Source organism: Myripristis murdjan, chromosome 2 (assembly GCF_902150065.1).
Source record: "Myripristis murdjan chromosome 2, fMyrMur1.1, whole genome shotgun sequence".
NCBI classification, from domain to species: Eukaryota; Metazoa; Chordata; class Actinopteri; order Holocentriformes; family Holocentridae; genus Myripristis; species Myripristis murdjan.
This window is the reverse complement of record NC_043981.1, coordinates 11,997,050-12,012,367: the sequence shown is the minus strand read 5'-3', so window position 1 is coordinate 12,012,367 and position 15,318 is coordinate 11,997,050. Positions and strand designations below refer to the sequence as shown.

General features: G+C 44.7%; 1 protein-coding gene across 2 annotated transcripts in view; it reads left to right on the top strand.

Annotated features, from left to right (window-relative positions):
* The window catches only part of appa (amyloid beta (A4) precursor protein a), a 44,378-nt gene that overhangs the window by 20,497 nt on the left and 8,563 nt on the right, over positions 1-15,318 (top strand). Inside the window, exons 2-12 of one of the 2 annotated variants that reach the window (XM_030073740.1) lie at positions 705-872; positions 3,474-3,603; positions 4,368-4,480; positions 4,621-4,811; positions 5,349-5,668; positions 6,526-6,693; positions 10,410-10,543; positions 12,080-12,154; positions 12,702-12,860; positions 13,818-13,946; positions 14,640-14,739. In XM_030073740.1, the coding sequence (XP_029929600.1) occupies positions 705-872; positions 3,474-3,603; positions 4,368-4,480; positions 4,621-4,811; positions 5,349-5,668; positions 6,526-6,693; positions 10,410-10,543; positions 12,080-12,154; positions 12,702-12,860; positions 13,818-13,946; positions 14,640-14,739 (1,687 nt within the window). The remainder of the gene's footprint in view (positions 1-704; positions 873-3,473; positions 3,604-4,367; positions 4,481-4,620; positions 4,812-5,348; positions 5,669-6,525; positions 6,694-10,409; positions 10,544-12,079; positions 12,155-12,701; positions 12,861-13,817; positions 13,947-14,639; positions 14,740-15,318) is intronic. The other variant, XM_030073749.1, reaches the window with a different exon arrangement.

The following is a 15,318-nucleotide window of genomic DNA, read 5'->3' as shown; positions in this document are numbered from 1 at the left end:
TTTTGTGTGTGTTTTGCTCTTGTGTATGAGTGCCAGATGCAGAAAACCCAAGGTCATTTGATTTGCTTCAAGGCTGCTGTTTGAGCAGTTTAACCTCCTCGGTTATAGATCATTGATGTGCCAATCCGTCAATCTCCTCCACACTCATAAAGGACCTGATATTCTGCTGTATTGTATACAGACACACATAAAAGTTCATAACAGAAAAAGAACGTAGAAAAGCGTATCTTGCAGCTGAGAGAAGTGAGGAGGCTCTATCGCTGCCAGGGTTAGAGGTTTGGTTCGTATGGGTGCCGCCACACGTGCTCAGAAACATATGCATGCACTCCTGGGAGCGTAAAGCACTTTGGATAACAGCATCCGCCAGCATGGCATATGTTAATGGCATACGCAGAGGAAGAAAAATTGTCCTTCACCCCTCCTTTGCCTCCATCGCTCATCTCTCGCGTTCCTCTTCCTCTTCACAGCTTCTTTCCGCACTCTTTCAAATCCCTTCCCTGCTCCGTCTCATCTTAAACTTGCTCACCTCATCTCACTCTCCATCTTAGATACTAATCTCCTCTCCTCCACCCCCCCTCCTCTAAGTAATAAAATTTAATTGCACCCATCTTACATTTTTCAATATGTGTGCTTCAAGGATGTTTTACGTAGTGAGTGGTACATCTCATTAAAACTTTCTCTCTTTCTCTCTTCCCCACCTCTAGGTGCCTACAGATGTTTCTATGGGTCTGCTGGCGGAGCCCCAGGTGGCCATGTTCTGCGGTAAACTGAACATGCACGTCAACGTGCAGAGCGGCAAGTGGGAGTCGGACCCCTCAGGCACAAAGAGCTGCATTGGCACCAAGGAGGGCATCCTGCAGTACTGCCAGGAGGTAAAATTAAGGATGGGCAAGGCCGTTGTTTTTTCATTTCCCATTCCTTGTAGTGGAAGTGATTCTAAATTGATTCAATCAGCTGAATTGGGGAGGTAGTACATATTCAAAATATTGCACACATTAATCCATATTCCTCATATGCACATAATGTATATAGATATAGACACAGTAGGTTGTCTATTTGTGATGGTCAGCCTTTTTGTTTTTGTCTTTGCAAATAAATGGCAAAACAACACAGTTGGACCACATTCACGTTGAAATCCTCAGAGGAGCCAAACAGGATAACACCAAAGAAATTCAACACAGATTAATATAGCCTGTTTAAATCAAAATGCGACAATAAAGAACTTATTTTGGATTTTTGGAGTTTGGAGTCAAAAATGCAGCCGGAGTTCATCCCAGTTCCAGGACCTGGCTCTTTTGGTGTTGACCCCCCTGCCGCTGTGTAAGATGAGTGGGTGCGCACAGGGCAACGTGGGTGTGCATGCAGGCAGGGCGAACCCAGCCGATGCCATCCACCATCTATTTAATGTGCCGTACAGTTAATTTGCCCATGGGGATCAATAAAGTCTGACATTACAGGATCGTAGTAATCCAACCTTTTAAGCTGATATAAATCTTTATGGTTGGAGTTCATAGTGTTTATATTATAGTAAATAGTATCAGCCTGAAGGGGATTGAATGGGCTGAGCGGGTGTAGGTACTACAGTCATGAAGGTCAGGCTGGGACAGTGCTGAGAAAATTATAACAGTGCAGAAAGGTCAAATTTCACGGTTTCTCCTTTTGTATTTTTGGTGGCGGCAGGGGTTGAGGGAGTTATTTCACCGCTGCACCCTGAGTTTGCTCCCACACCCATTTTCATCATCATTTTCAGTACCTGTCGCAGCTGGAAAATAGCTCTCATTTGGCCACAATATTTCAGGATATATGGAATTCTTGGGACTGCAATTACCCCATATTTATTTTGTTTTGAGTGAGCAATAAGCCCCGATGATGAATTTTTATAGTCTTGACATTTTAGCAAAATTTTCAGTGCGAGGTGATTTGCATTTTAGCTGACATTCTCATCCCGAGCGAATTGCAATGAATGAGCAGGTAGAGCCAAGCGGCATCTTATTACTGGACCTTTTAGTGTGCGTTTGCTCCAAGCGCGACTTGAGCGGTTTATTTGAACTTTGGAGAGTTCACTCGTTAAGTTTGTTAAGGCAGATGAGAACATTTACTATTTGAATTGTAGTTGCACAAAAAAAACTCACCAAGATGCCTGACAATTGGGATCTTATTACTCTGCCTGCTTTAGGAGTGAGAATATAATCCAAATTCCAAGATACAACCCCAAAATTGAGCCTGTGGCTTCTCAGTTACAGCTCTCTCACCGCTGGGCCACCCTTCCTGCAGTGTAGGATGCTGAATGAATGCACTGAGTAAGGGGAAAAAATGAGAAGGAGGAGCTGTTGGATAAGACGAGGTGATATGTAATAAGATTCCTCTGAAAAGCATGTAAAATGGGCTCAAGGGAAGATAAGTTCATCTCCCCATTGTTAGCCGGCGATAACAAATCCGGCGATAACAAATAAACGCTTACCGAATTGATTTCAGGTCCTCGGATTTAAGCACAACATTTTGAACTTCAAACGTCAAAGGGAGGAACGAGATGAGAGACAGAGAGAGAAGGAGAGACGGAGATGGGGATGCGGGGAGATTTCCCACCCACAGCTGAGGGGAGAGCCGGCTTAGCAAAGTAGAACACGACAAGGAGCCGAGGCGGTTATGAAATGATTTTTATTTCCTCTCTGCCTAGGGAGGCGTGAGGGGGAGAGGAAATGGAGTATAGTGCTGCAAAAAAAAAAAAAAAAAAAGAATGAGGGGAGAGGTATTTGGAGAGGAATGACAGATTGACTGAGAATATTGCACAGAGGCGGCTGTTGTGCTGTATGTCGCACACAGCTGAGAGCATCACGGAGGTAAACAAATCAGCATCTTTGCCTAACAGATACAGCTACAAGCTTTATAGAAGATCAAAATAGGAAACAGGGGTGCCCAGATGTTTTGCCATGAGGCCCAAAATCAACATTTAACTCGGCTTCTGGATCAAAAAGACTCCCAGTGGGACATTAATTATCTTAAGTGCATGATTTGGAGCAAGATTTGACTGGTGGGCTACACATTTGGCAGCCAGCCTAGTCGCCGAGGGTGCGGGGATGGCTTTTTATTTTTTTCAGGATCACGACACCCATTTGTTCTCATAATTTTTCATTTTTGAGATAGGCCGAGCTATACTGTGGATGACAGGTGTAGGCCCAATCCTCAAACCTCCGCTTTTGCAAACTGGCTCCGACCCAGACTGTGATTCATTTTCGCTAAATGAATATATAAACCACAGAATTAGATAACCGTCTCCTGTTGAGCCTCATCATCATCATATCGAACCACCATGTGGAGCGAGGCGACCAAATGGCCAAGCAAATAATGTTGATTTGAATGGGAATGCCTCCTCTGCTGCATTTCCTCCAGGTCTTTCATTTTAAAGCACCTTAACTGGACTTTTATAATACCTTTGTGTGTATGTGTGTGTGTGTGTGTGTGTTTATGTGTAGGTGTACCCAGAGCTGCAGATTACCAATGTGGTGGAGGCCAACCAGCCGGTCAGCATCCAGAACTGGTGCAAGAAGGGCCGCAAGCAGTGTCGCAGTCACATGCACATCGTTGTGCCTTACCGCTGCCTGGGTGAGACTCTGTGTGTGTGTGTGTGTGTGTGTGTGTGTGTATGTGTGTTTTACTAGGCATTATGCTATTATGAGTGCAGAGATCATGCAGGAGGTACAAGGTGTATGCAAGTACCCTGGAAGCAATTAACTTTCCATTATCACAGTTACAAATGTCCTCAAGGATATTATGTTTTTGTATGCAGGGTAAAGGGTTCCCGATATATTGGGCAGATATTGTCCTTTTATTAAACAGTGGATATTGGTCAGTTGTGATACAAGTTCATCTGATAAAATCTGCTATTAAATCACACTTTTTTGCACATTTATCAGTTTCATTGTCCATTATACGCTAGGTGAGGTGGTTCACACTCTCTCGAGTGGCTGCGAACCCACCACAGAGATTCACTAGAAAATTTTAATGTTTAAATGCATGTTTCAGGTGCTTTCCCATCCTGCCACTAATAAATTTGCATGGACAAGGGAGCCTCGACTTCAAAACCAGTAACAGCCGAGCCATATGTGTGCCGTTTGAAATGCTCTCTAGAAATTATTGTACATGCATAAGAATCAGAATCAGGAGAAACCAAGAAAATCGCCGTCTCGCTCCCTGGTTACCAAACGAGTAACCATAGCAACCAATACAGTACGGTCAGCCACGCTTTGTGGGAATTATCCACACAGGTTGCAAGGCGTCGCCGACCTATCAGATTGCTTTGCTGTGGCCACCTGTTGCGCAGCGTGTCTTAATTTAACTTGTGAATGTTGTGTGTGTGTTTGCTGCAGTGGGCGAGTTTGTGAGCGACGCCTTGCTCGTCCCTGACAAGTGTAAGTTCCTGCATCAGGAGCGCATGGACCAGTGTGAGAGCCACCTGCACTGGCACACCGTGGCCAAGGAGGTGAGAACACACACACACACACACACACACATAATCTCACACTGCCTTTAATGACTTTTGGGAATAGTTATGGGTATAATCATTGCTCTTTCGCATCTCCCTATCTCTCTTTCTCTGCCTCCTTCTCTGTTGCTTGGTAGTCCTGCGGCGACCGCAGCATGAATCTCCATGACTATGGGATGCTGTTGCCATGCGGCATTGACCGTTTCCGAGGGGTGGAGTTTGTGTGCTGCCCATCAGAGGCGGAGCGTGACACTGACAGCGCCGAGCAGGACGACGACGACTCTGACGTCTGGTGGGGAGGAGCGGAGGCCGACTACTCTGACAACAGGTGCACACACACACACACACACATGCACACACACACACACACACACTGAAAAAATGACAGCAAGACAGGTGTTGAATTAAAGACACGTCAGCTGTCTCATGATCAAAGATACTACCACACACACTTTGATTTCCAACATTATCCTGATGATGATGTTTCACTTCTTGAAAGCATCTGAAACTTCGCTGTAATTTTAAATCTCTCCTTCCGCCTGTCCTCATCTTCCTCCATCGCTTCCTTCTCCCATCCATCCCTCCCTCCCACACATGTGCATCCATCCATCTCTCGTTTCCTCCATCCTCTCCTTCCCCTTCTTCTCTCATTTCATCATCCTCATCTTTCTTTCATCCTGATTTCCTTCCCTCCCCCTCTCCTTTATCACTCTCCATCCTCGTATCGCTCTCTCATCCCTCTTCCCCGTTCTGTCCAACTCATTCTCCTTCCATTTTTCTCTCTATCTCTTATTCTTCCCTCCCTCCCTCACTCCCACTTTACTCCCTTCCTTCCGTCTCTCCTTCCCTCCTCCCTCTCTTCCAGTATGGTGCGGGAGCCAGAGCCCGTGGAGCAGCAAGAGGAAATCCGGCCATCTGTGGTAGAGGACGAGGAAGCAGAGGAGGAGGAAGAGGAGGTGGCCGAGGAGGAGGAAGAGGAGGAGGAGGTTCTAGATAACGACCAGGACGGAGACGGCGAGGAGGACGAAGACGTGGTGGAAGAGGAAGAGGAGGAAGAAGGGGAGGAAGACGATGACATCATCGACACGTTCAATGATGGGGATGACGCCGATGAGCCTACCACCAATGTTGCCATGACGACTACCACGACCACCACCACGGAGTCCGTGGAGGAGGTTGTCAGGGGTGAGGAGGACTGCCTACAAGCGTGTGTGTGTGTGTGTGTGTTTCATATCTGGATGTCTCCAAACATATGTTTATTTTCCTCAAATATCTCTTTCATCATGTTTTTCTTTTTTATTGAAAGCTTTATTTCATTATCAGTGTATTAACAGAGCCTTAAAAAGCCTGAAAAAGTCTTTAAATAATTTAACTAAATTCCTTTGAAGTCTCTAAAGAGTAATGAACATGTCTGAAATCCACTTACTAGATTACTCTTATTTGATTTATTGATTCACAATGCGCTGACTGTCTTTGTGCTGTGTGTCCACTGTTTCATGAATACAGAACAGGGCTCGTGCTACAATAAGTGTATTTTTTCGATTATATCTGCTTTACTAAACACAATTAGGCCTCATGTCCCTTAACAATTAATTTCCTGTTGTCCTTTTTCTTATCGCGCCCATTTATCATTTCGGTACTATCATTAGTTATGCTCAACCAGAAACAGGCGCGTTGCACCAGCTTTGTTTCTCTTTTCATTTTAAATCGAACTTCAGTTTAATTTCAGGTAGCATTGAGAGGCTCTTCAAATCAAGGCTTAAATTTGGCTCTAAAGTCTTCAGATGCCCTGTCATGCCACCTCAGATATTTCTTTATTTCATTTGAGTTTGTCCTTGAGTTCTGCCTGAGAATCTGAGAAAGACGCTGACAAACATCACTGGCGAGAAAATGTCACTGGGTAATGTCAAAACATAGATTACATGCTCACTTGAGCATGTGGTGACCAGTGACCGAGCAGACAACCAGGAGCCTACTGTTTTGTGTATGATGACCTGCGTGTGTGTGTGTGTGTGTGTGTGTGTGTGTGTGTCCCCTCCAAGAGGTGTGCTGGGCCAGTGCGGAGACCGGTCCGTGCCGGGCCATGCTGCCCCGCTGGTACTTTGACCGACAGGAGGGCCGCTGCGCCCAGTTTATCTACGGCGGCTGCGGAGGCAACAGGAATAACTTTGAGTCGGAGGAGTACTGTCTGTCTGTCTGCAGCAGTGTCCGTAAGTCCTGTCAACAGCGGCTAACACCAACCACTAGCAGTGTGTCACTCTGACTGCCAGCTGCTTTCTCCCTAACCCTCATTTCTACTTGCTGTGTGTCAGCTTTCCACTAGCTGCCAAGTATTAATACTCAGCTTCCCTCACTCACTGGTTTCCTATAATCCTCACCTGCCTCACGAGCTGCACTTCTAGATGTAGTCAACCTGTCAGATCCGACTGCTGGCTAACCTTTCCTTTTCCCCTCACCAACACCTTGTGAGCCCGTCAAACAAATGGATACCTTCACATGAACACACTCTCCCCCTTTCCCATGATCACTCGTGGATTCTTGATGCACCAGCCTGGCCGACTGCACACCCTGTCTGCTCCTTCCCTTTCTCTCTCTACCCGGATCACATTGTAATTGGATTTTTTTTCCGTGCCTCCTTGTTTGCAGTTGTGTGTTAACATGTTTTATTAACACAGTTTGGTTTTCTAAGAATATCAAAACCAGTATCTCAGTGAATTTATTTTTTATAACCACGAAGACCTGGTTTTACCTTGAAGTTGTTTGTAAAGCGTAGAAGGTTTTCAGCTCAAGGAATGGTTTTCAGAACAGCACATCTTTTTTTTTTAATACTCGATTCTGACCGGCCAGAGAAGGCATTTTGAGGTTTGGGTGTATCATTTCTGAATAACATTTAATCGCAATACTCTGCAAGAAGCCCAGTTGCTATAGATGGTTTTCCAATTAAACTAGCTAGCTACTTCTTCTGCCAAAACATCGTTACTTCTTGGTTACTGCAGATATACACTCAATTAAGCGGGTTTAGATACATGGAAGATAAACTTACATGGGCAGTATGAAAATTGCCAGAGGACTTTGACTTTGACTCAAGTCTCAAAACTTGGGAATTAGGATTCTGCTTGCATTTGTCAGCTGTTTAAAAGCTTTTATTAGTCAATTTAAGACTTGAGTTGGACTCTAGTCGTGAAAATTTCAACTTCACTTGGGCTCGTCAGCCGAGAGACTCGGTTTTCTTGTGACCTTGCAGTGGCAGTGGCTCAACTTGTCTTAGCTGACTTCAGATAGGACTTGCACAAAAAGACTGTCTGTCAGAGGCTGAACAGACGTTTTAATAGCATTTATTTGCATTCCCATGGCTACAGCTCTGCGACATTGTGGCTAAAACTACGTGGAGGAATATATTGGAGGAGGCTTATATATTGCTTGAGCTTTGCATGGAGGTCTAGATGTCACAAGCTTGTCCCCGGTCAGGGCGTATTTTACAACAACGTCTGCCTCGCGACACATGATCCCTCACTTAATATCCTGCAGGCTCGCTTACGCCGTGTGAAAAGAATTACAAATTTGTCTCTGAGGAAATAAATTCCGGTTAATTTATTTCACTGACTTAGCTCTGTTGTCAAATCCCCTCGCTGCACACACGTGTGAAGTTTTCATCTTGGGAAGCAGCGAGGAATGACTCATATCAATTTCAGCGCTCAGCTCATGCCTGCCTTCTTGACCATATTGCGATAATAAATTGTCAGCAGCAACACTGAAAACGACAATGAGCTCGGTATGACTTTTCCCACCTTGTAAACGTGTGCAGTTGACAGACATTTCTGTGTGTGAAAGGAGCGGCAAATTTTTTTCAGTATTTTTGAGGGTTTCCTTGTTGCTGCTGCTTTTCCAGACGTGATCATTCAGTCACAAAATGAATTAATTGGATTTCAAACAGAAATTCAGTTCTGGGTTGCTAACCGAGTCGTTCCTGAGCATTTTTCACTTCATTGCCTGCAGTGTGTGTTTGTGTGTGTGTGTGTGTGTGTGTGTGTGTGTGTGTGTGTGTGTCTGTGTGTGTGTGTATGTATGTTGAAGGGGTGTTATGTGTCATATAAGGGGAAACAGAATGCAAACTGTTTAAAGGTTTAGCTGTCATGCTGTTTCTGTGTTGTGTAAGGTTCAGTGACCTTGCTCTGTGTGTGTGTGTGTGTGTGTGTGTGTGTGTGTGTGTGTGTGTGAGTGTACATGTCAGTCACTGAGTGCTTGATCTGCCCTGCAGCAATATGCAGCCATGCTATCTCTCTCTCTCCCTATATTCTGCTTTTACTTTATCTACTTGGCGTGTGTGTGTGTGTGTGTGTGTGTGTGTGCGCATATACTTGATGTGTGCAATGTATGTGTGCATATGTGCATTTGAGTGTCAGTGTGTGTGTGTGTGTGCTGCTATGAGATTTCTGCTCTGCTGAGCATGGCGGAGGTAAGAAAGTGCTGCAGTGTGGGAATGAGAATCCGGTCTGTCTTTTCCCCCAGCACCAGCGGTCCACACCCCCTTCACACAAACACAAACACACACACACACACACACTCTTTCTGTCACTCTCATGTAGGTCACTTGCGGTCAGCTGTGGTCAGTAAATGCTCACAGAGTCAGTTTGAGCATATGTATAAAGCATATGCTAAATCCAAGGAAGTTCTGTGGGTGTATATATACATTATTCATACATATACATATAGAAAATATCATTCATGCTCTATAACAAATTTATTTAACACAGTAGTGATTAAAACTTTATCCATTTCATGAAAGCTTTTACCCCTATTGTTCAAAACACCAAGTGTAAGATCTATCTGTCTTGGGGAAAATCCTCTAAATGTTTGAAATTTGAGGTTTGTTTGTATTAAACAGAGGCAGGACCGGGTCCATAACACCAACAGCGGTAGCCACTATGCATGAGCAGACAAAGTAAAGAGCGCCACCTACAGAAAACTCAGAAAGGAAAACAAAATATCCAAAGACAAGGACATCAGCACCGCCCACTCTGTTTGACTGACAGGTGATCTCTCAGAGGCGCAGCACAGAAACACCACAGTGATGAGGGCTGAGCAGCAAAGATGGATTTTTTTTTTTCTTCAAGCAAGGAATTTACAGATTATCATGGCAGTGAAATGGTTTTGTGGATGAAAACAAAATTCTTGGCTCAGGTCAAAGTGAAAAGCATCTCTGCTATTATTTTTTTGTCTCTGTGCAGTCATGCGCTCTCCTCAGATGTAACCAGTTTCACATGATCCGTGACCTTCACACACACACACACACACACACACACACAGATGTCTGCACAGACAGCCACGCGCACACAACGCCCATCTCCTCTGATAGCTGCACACTCTTGAGCGATTATCAACTCCTCCCCGTCTTAAATCCTGTTTTCACACAATAAGTGATCCATTTATATTCCACTCGATGTTTAATTAGACTCACCAGTGGTAAGTCAACCACGGAGCACGATGTAATCTACGCCGTGGAGCCTGCAGGATAGACTCCAGCAGCAGAGTTTTGGCATGAGAGCTGCATCTCGCTTTGAATGAAGTTATATAAACGAGGAGCCGGGCTTTGTCTGTGTTCCACAAAGGGCTGGTGGTCATCTGAGGCGTGTCCTTGTTTGCTTGTGGAGAGTGCCGGCTTCCAGCTTGTTTTCTTTCCCTTTTGGGCTCATATTAACCCTATTAACCCATTTTGGACTGTGTGTTTTGTGTGTGTTTGTGTGTGTGTGTGTCCAAATCAGCCAAACAAAAGGGCGCAATGAGAAGATATGGCGTTCAAAGTCTTTTTTTTTTTTTTCGCCTCCTGCATCTCTCTCATCTGCCTTTTTGTTGTCGTTCTTCCTCCTCTTCCTCGCTCCCTGTTTTTTTTTTTTTTTCACCCACCCACCCGTCCCTCCCTCCCCAGTACCCACAGCCACGCCCAGCCCCCCCGACGCAGTGGACCACTACCTGGAGACGCCTGGCGACGAGAACGAGCACGCCCACTTCCAGAAGGCCAAGGAGAGCCTGGAGGCCAAGCACCGTGAGAGGATGTCCCAGGTACCGACAGCAAGGAAGGAAGGAAGGGAGGGAGGGAGGGAGGAAAGAACGGGAAATAAACTGAGAATAAGAAAGTGGAAGAAAAGAGAGGAAGGCAGGAGATAATAAACTGCAGGGGAATGTTGTAAGTGTGATGTTGGGAGAGTCGTCTTGACGGAGCCCTGAAGCAAGAACAGCATGTTGCTAAATTATCAACATGCAACATGGCAGCTGCAGCATCCGGGATTAAAACAATACAAAACCCCAAAGCCAGAACCACACCCTGATGCCGGTCTGGCACCGTGATGTTGTGTTTTTAAGTTAATTAGCGAATCAACACGGTTCTCAGGGCTGGACCGTCACTTTTTTTGCCAGTGGTCGTCATTTTTGCAATTTCAGTTGCATCTAGTTGTTGAAATTGTTGAAGCTTTCTCTGTCAACACTGCAAAACCATATAATATAACCGTTTTTTTTTCATGAAACTTTACTGCTTTTGGGGGGAAAAAAACCTGTGAACTAAACTGTTTGATAATGCGCCCTCTGATCGGTATTAGTGACGTGTCGTTTGACTGGGAGATGATGACCAGAGAGGGAAAGAGGAGAGAGAGGAGGATTTCCTTTTGTAGCAGCGAGACAGAGGAGGGTGGGAACAGACAGCTTTGCTGGTGTGAATAGAAAATGGAGGAAGAGAGAGAGAGAGCGGGGGGAAAAAATCTGGCAAGTCAGAAGAACAATGGGTACGTTTGGTAATCCCTGCCGGGTGAGCTGACGGGGCCGGTGCAACTTTAATTGTGTTCTTTAATCAAGCGGCTCGCTCTCCGGCAGAGAGCCAGATGGCCCGCGATGAAGTCACCGCTTTCAGAGCTCAAGACAGCAGCAGTGACAGCCTCGCACAGCACTGAGGGTGACTTCCTGCCAGGATGGAGTTTGAGCTCCGCTCTGAATACGTCTGCCACCGGGACGAGAGCGCAGCACGTCACCATATTTCCCTTTGTGTTGTTTTTTTTTTTTTTGATTTGATTTTGGTCGATACAGTGAAAGGGTGGCCCTGCTTCACCTTTGTCAGAGTTTGTGTGGGTGGCTGTTGGCAGGGAGTCTCCATGATTTCACACAGTTTCCCTCACCTTTCCCGACACTTTTAAGTCGAGGACAGGCAAAGGTCTGGGTCGAATTAAAGAGTGAACCTAATGAGTCAGAGAGGATGAGAGGGCAGGAAGGAACAGTCATCTTTGTAAAGAAGTTGGGCCTGACCTGAAAGGGAACTGAAACTTTTAGAGGATGCACGGAGAGTACCTTAACAGTGATACAAACTTCCCTGCCATCTCACCTCAGCATTCATCATCTGAAGGAGTGATCCTCCACAGGTGTGAAAGATCTAATGCTTATCCTCTGCAGCACAGATTATATGTCTTTATGGCGATGTAAAATAATCTGGTTTTCCTTTATTTGTGAGAAGGTGAGATCTCAAAGAGCGGTGAGGTGTTGTGCGATCCAGAGCGCACACAGTTAACAGCAGACTGACCAGTGTGTGTTTGTCCTCCCTGCTCTTGTCTTCAGGTGATGAGGGAGTGGGAGGAGGCCGAGAGGGAGGCCAAGAGTCTGCCGCGCGCTGACAAGAAGGCTGTCATCCAGGTCAGACACACAAACACACACCATTTAAAAGGCACCCAAGGTTTGCCTCATGTGCATAGCAACATCACCTCTTCGCCAACGTCGGGTATTGACATTAATTTCCCGGTCCGCAAGGTCCCAGTTCAATTTAACACCAATTTCAGTTTGATTCCAAATCTATACAGTCAGAAATATTTCACCAGTTTTGGGGATTCGATAATAGCTTTACTTTTCTCCAACTCTTTTCACCGTCATGGTTTTTAAATCCAAAATGCATCAAGACATCTGCCTCTTGAGGTTTGATGGCACCGTGCGCAACATTGTCTCGGAGGCTGCGAGTTCACCAGACATCTGCCAAACAGGAAGCCCAATACCAATAAGATAAATACCAAAACAGGCATAAATTAAAAGACTGATACATACATTTTAGGAGTCGATATTAGATCATTGTGATTAAGCAGAGATATATGTTTTTATATGAGTCTGAGATGTGACTGCCTGTATTTATATTCCTCTTTGTGTGTGTGTGTGTGTGTGTGTGTGTGTGTGTGTGTGTGTGTGTGTGCAGCGTTTCCAGGAGAAGGTGGAGGCTCTGGAGCAGGAGGCGGCCAGCGAGCGGCAGCAGCTGGTGGAGACGCACATGGCGCGGGTGGAGGCTCTGCTCAACGACCGCCGCCGCCTGGCGCTGGAGAGCTACCTGACCGCCCTGCAGCAGGACCCGCCCCGGGTACACACACACACACACACACACACACACACACACACACACACACTGATTTGTGTTTCATGACGTGTAGAAACAAACAAGTGCCCCTCGTGATTTCATTTCCCCTTTTTTTTTTTCCCTTTTCTCATCATGTGGGTGATCAATTTGTTGTTTTGCCGTTTTCCACCTTCTGCTGCTGTTGTGGTTGTGCTCCCCACTGCAGTTGTGTTTTGGCTCCGTTATCTTTATTTATTTGTTCTTTTTGTTTTTTGGACACGAGATGCTTTCATAATATCCTGAGGGATTTTTAGCTCATCTGTACAAATGAGTAATTATTATCTCCGCTTGGTTTTATACCATCATATTTTATCACTGTTGTTTTTTTTCTTCTTTTACACTTTATCCAGTGTGCAAATACACCAAGCTAAAGAAAACAGCTTGAAACATTATTTATCCATTGTAAAAAGTCATTAATGCACAGGAAGCAGGGGAGAAAATCTTTTTTTTTTTTTTTTTAAATCCCTCTGCTAAAAAATGAACTTTTGGGAAATGCAGCCAAGATACAATCTCCTAATGCACACACACACACCAGTCTGTTCACACTTCATCAGTTTAACACAATCATGCTCTCCCACTATTTTTTTTTTTCAATACAAATGCTTTAACTAAATTGTTGATTCCACTGCATGATGATTTCAAAGAATGTGATCAAGTTATGAAATTATGAACGATTTCCATGGAATAGCGATTTAAATTAATCTTATCTTTTGACATACCATAGAAGATTGGAGAAAAACAATGTAATTGGCTGGTTTTGGGATTTGGATCAAGATGAGTGTATAATTAATTACAGCTCCGGCTTGGTAAACAAACGTGTTTTCAAAATGAGTTCCAGTCTGCCAGAATGTGAATGAACAAAATTCATCAAAGCCTCCTTTCCCTTTCTTTCTTTCTCTCTCCGTCCCCCCCCACCACCAGCCCCGTCACGTCTTCAGCCTGTTGAAGAAGTATGTGCGTGCCGAGCAGAAAGACAGGCAGCACACCCTCAAACACTTCGAACACGTCCGCATGGTCGATCCCAAGAAGGCGGCGCAGATCAGACCTCAGGTAAGCGAAAACCGCCCGTGACGCCCCGCTCTCCGTCTCGTCAGCGTGGAGGTTGTTGAAAAACGTTTCCAGCACCTGTAAATAACTCTGCACCTAAATTAAATGTCGGTCCAAGTTTTAAATTGGCACTGTTATCAGTATTAAATTAATATTGAGTTGAAGGTATTGTTATGTAAATGTCCCAGACTGTAGCCCTGCCTGACTTGCAGAATAAGTATTGCTCTTTGGAATAACTTTTTAAAAAGACTCTACATAGACTCACTTTTGCTCACCTTTTGCCAGACTGTTGTTTTCTGTTTGTTTGTTTGTTTTTTCACTTTGATCTAAGTCAGTTTTCTATGTCACTGTATCCTGTTTCATCTCCGCCTTTCATATTTTTATTATCTCTTCTCTGTCCTTCTGTAGAGCACTTTGCAAGCTCTTCTCTTAGATAAGTTCTGTATGAATATAGGTTTTATTTATTTATTTATTTTGTAGAAGGACAGCAGGTAGTCTACTCACCTTCTAGTGTTTTTATTTATGTCAAGAGAAGGAAAGTAGGAAAGTAACAAAGGGGAAAGAGCAGAGGAGACACAAGGAGAGAAAACTCCAGCGGGAGTCAGTTTCAGGGCAGGTATCAACCACATGACTGTCTCCAGGCAAGGTTAACATAGTGTGTGTGTGTGTGTGTGTGTGTGTGTGTGTGTGCCACAGGTGCTGACCCACCTGCGTGTCATCGAGGAGCGTATGAACCAGTCACTGGGGCTTCTCTACAAGGTTCCTGGTGTGGCCGATGATATCCAGGACCAAGTCGGTGAGTGTGTGCACAACAACTCTCAACAGTCAAAAGCTTTTTGTCCAGAGCACCTTGCGACCTGAGAATACACTCCAATTCTAGTACTCTGGTATTAGTAGGAATTAGAAATCAAAGTTCAGAGCTAAGGCTTGGCTATAGGCTTGAAATCAACTTTACAGATCTGCAAAGAGGATTTATTTACGTCAACATATATGCATCACAATACGATTCATACATGCAAAATCATGCCCTACAATCAAATTAATGGTCAGTTTTTCCAGTCATGTATAGAATTAGCTTGTCATCATCAGTTTGGACAGCAGAGGTATGTCTTGATATCCCCAAGTCACTATATGATTATTTCCCAGCCTGGTTCAGAGCCATAGTGCCCATGCAGCATTTCTTAAACCACAGAGTGATGTAAGAATAAAGTACCACCGAGCATCATTAGATCAGTTCATTTGCAAATCAAGTTAGTCTGAAATTATGAGTAAATGAGACTACACAAGCCCCGGAGTTTGATGTCAGGGAGTTCAGACTGCGCTTTGACTCCTCTTACTGTTGGAGAAGGACACAGAGAAAGAAAACTGTTTCCTA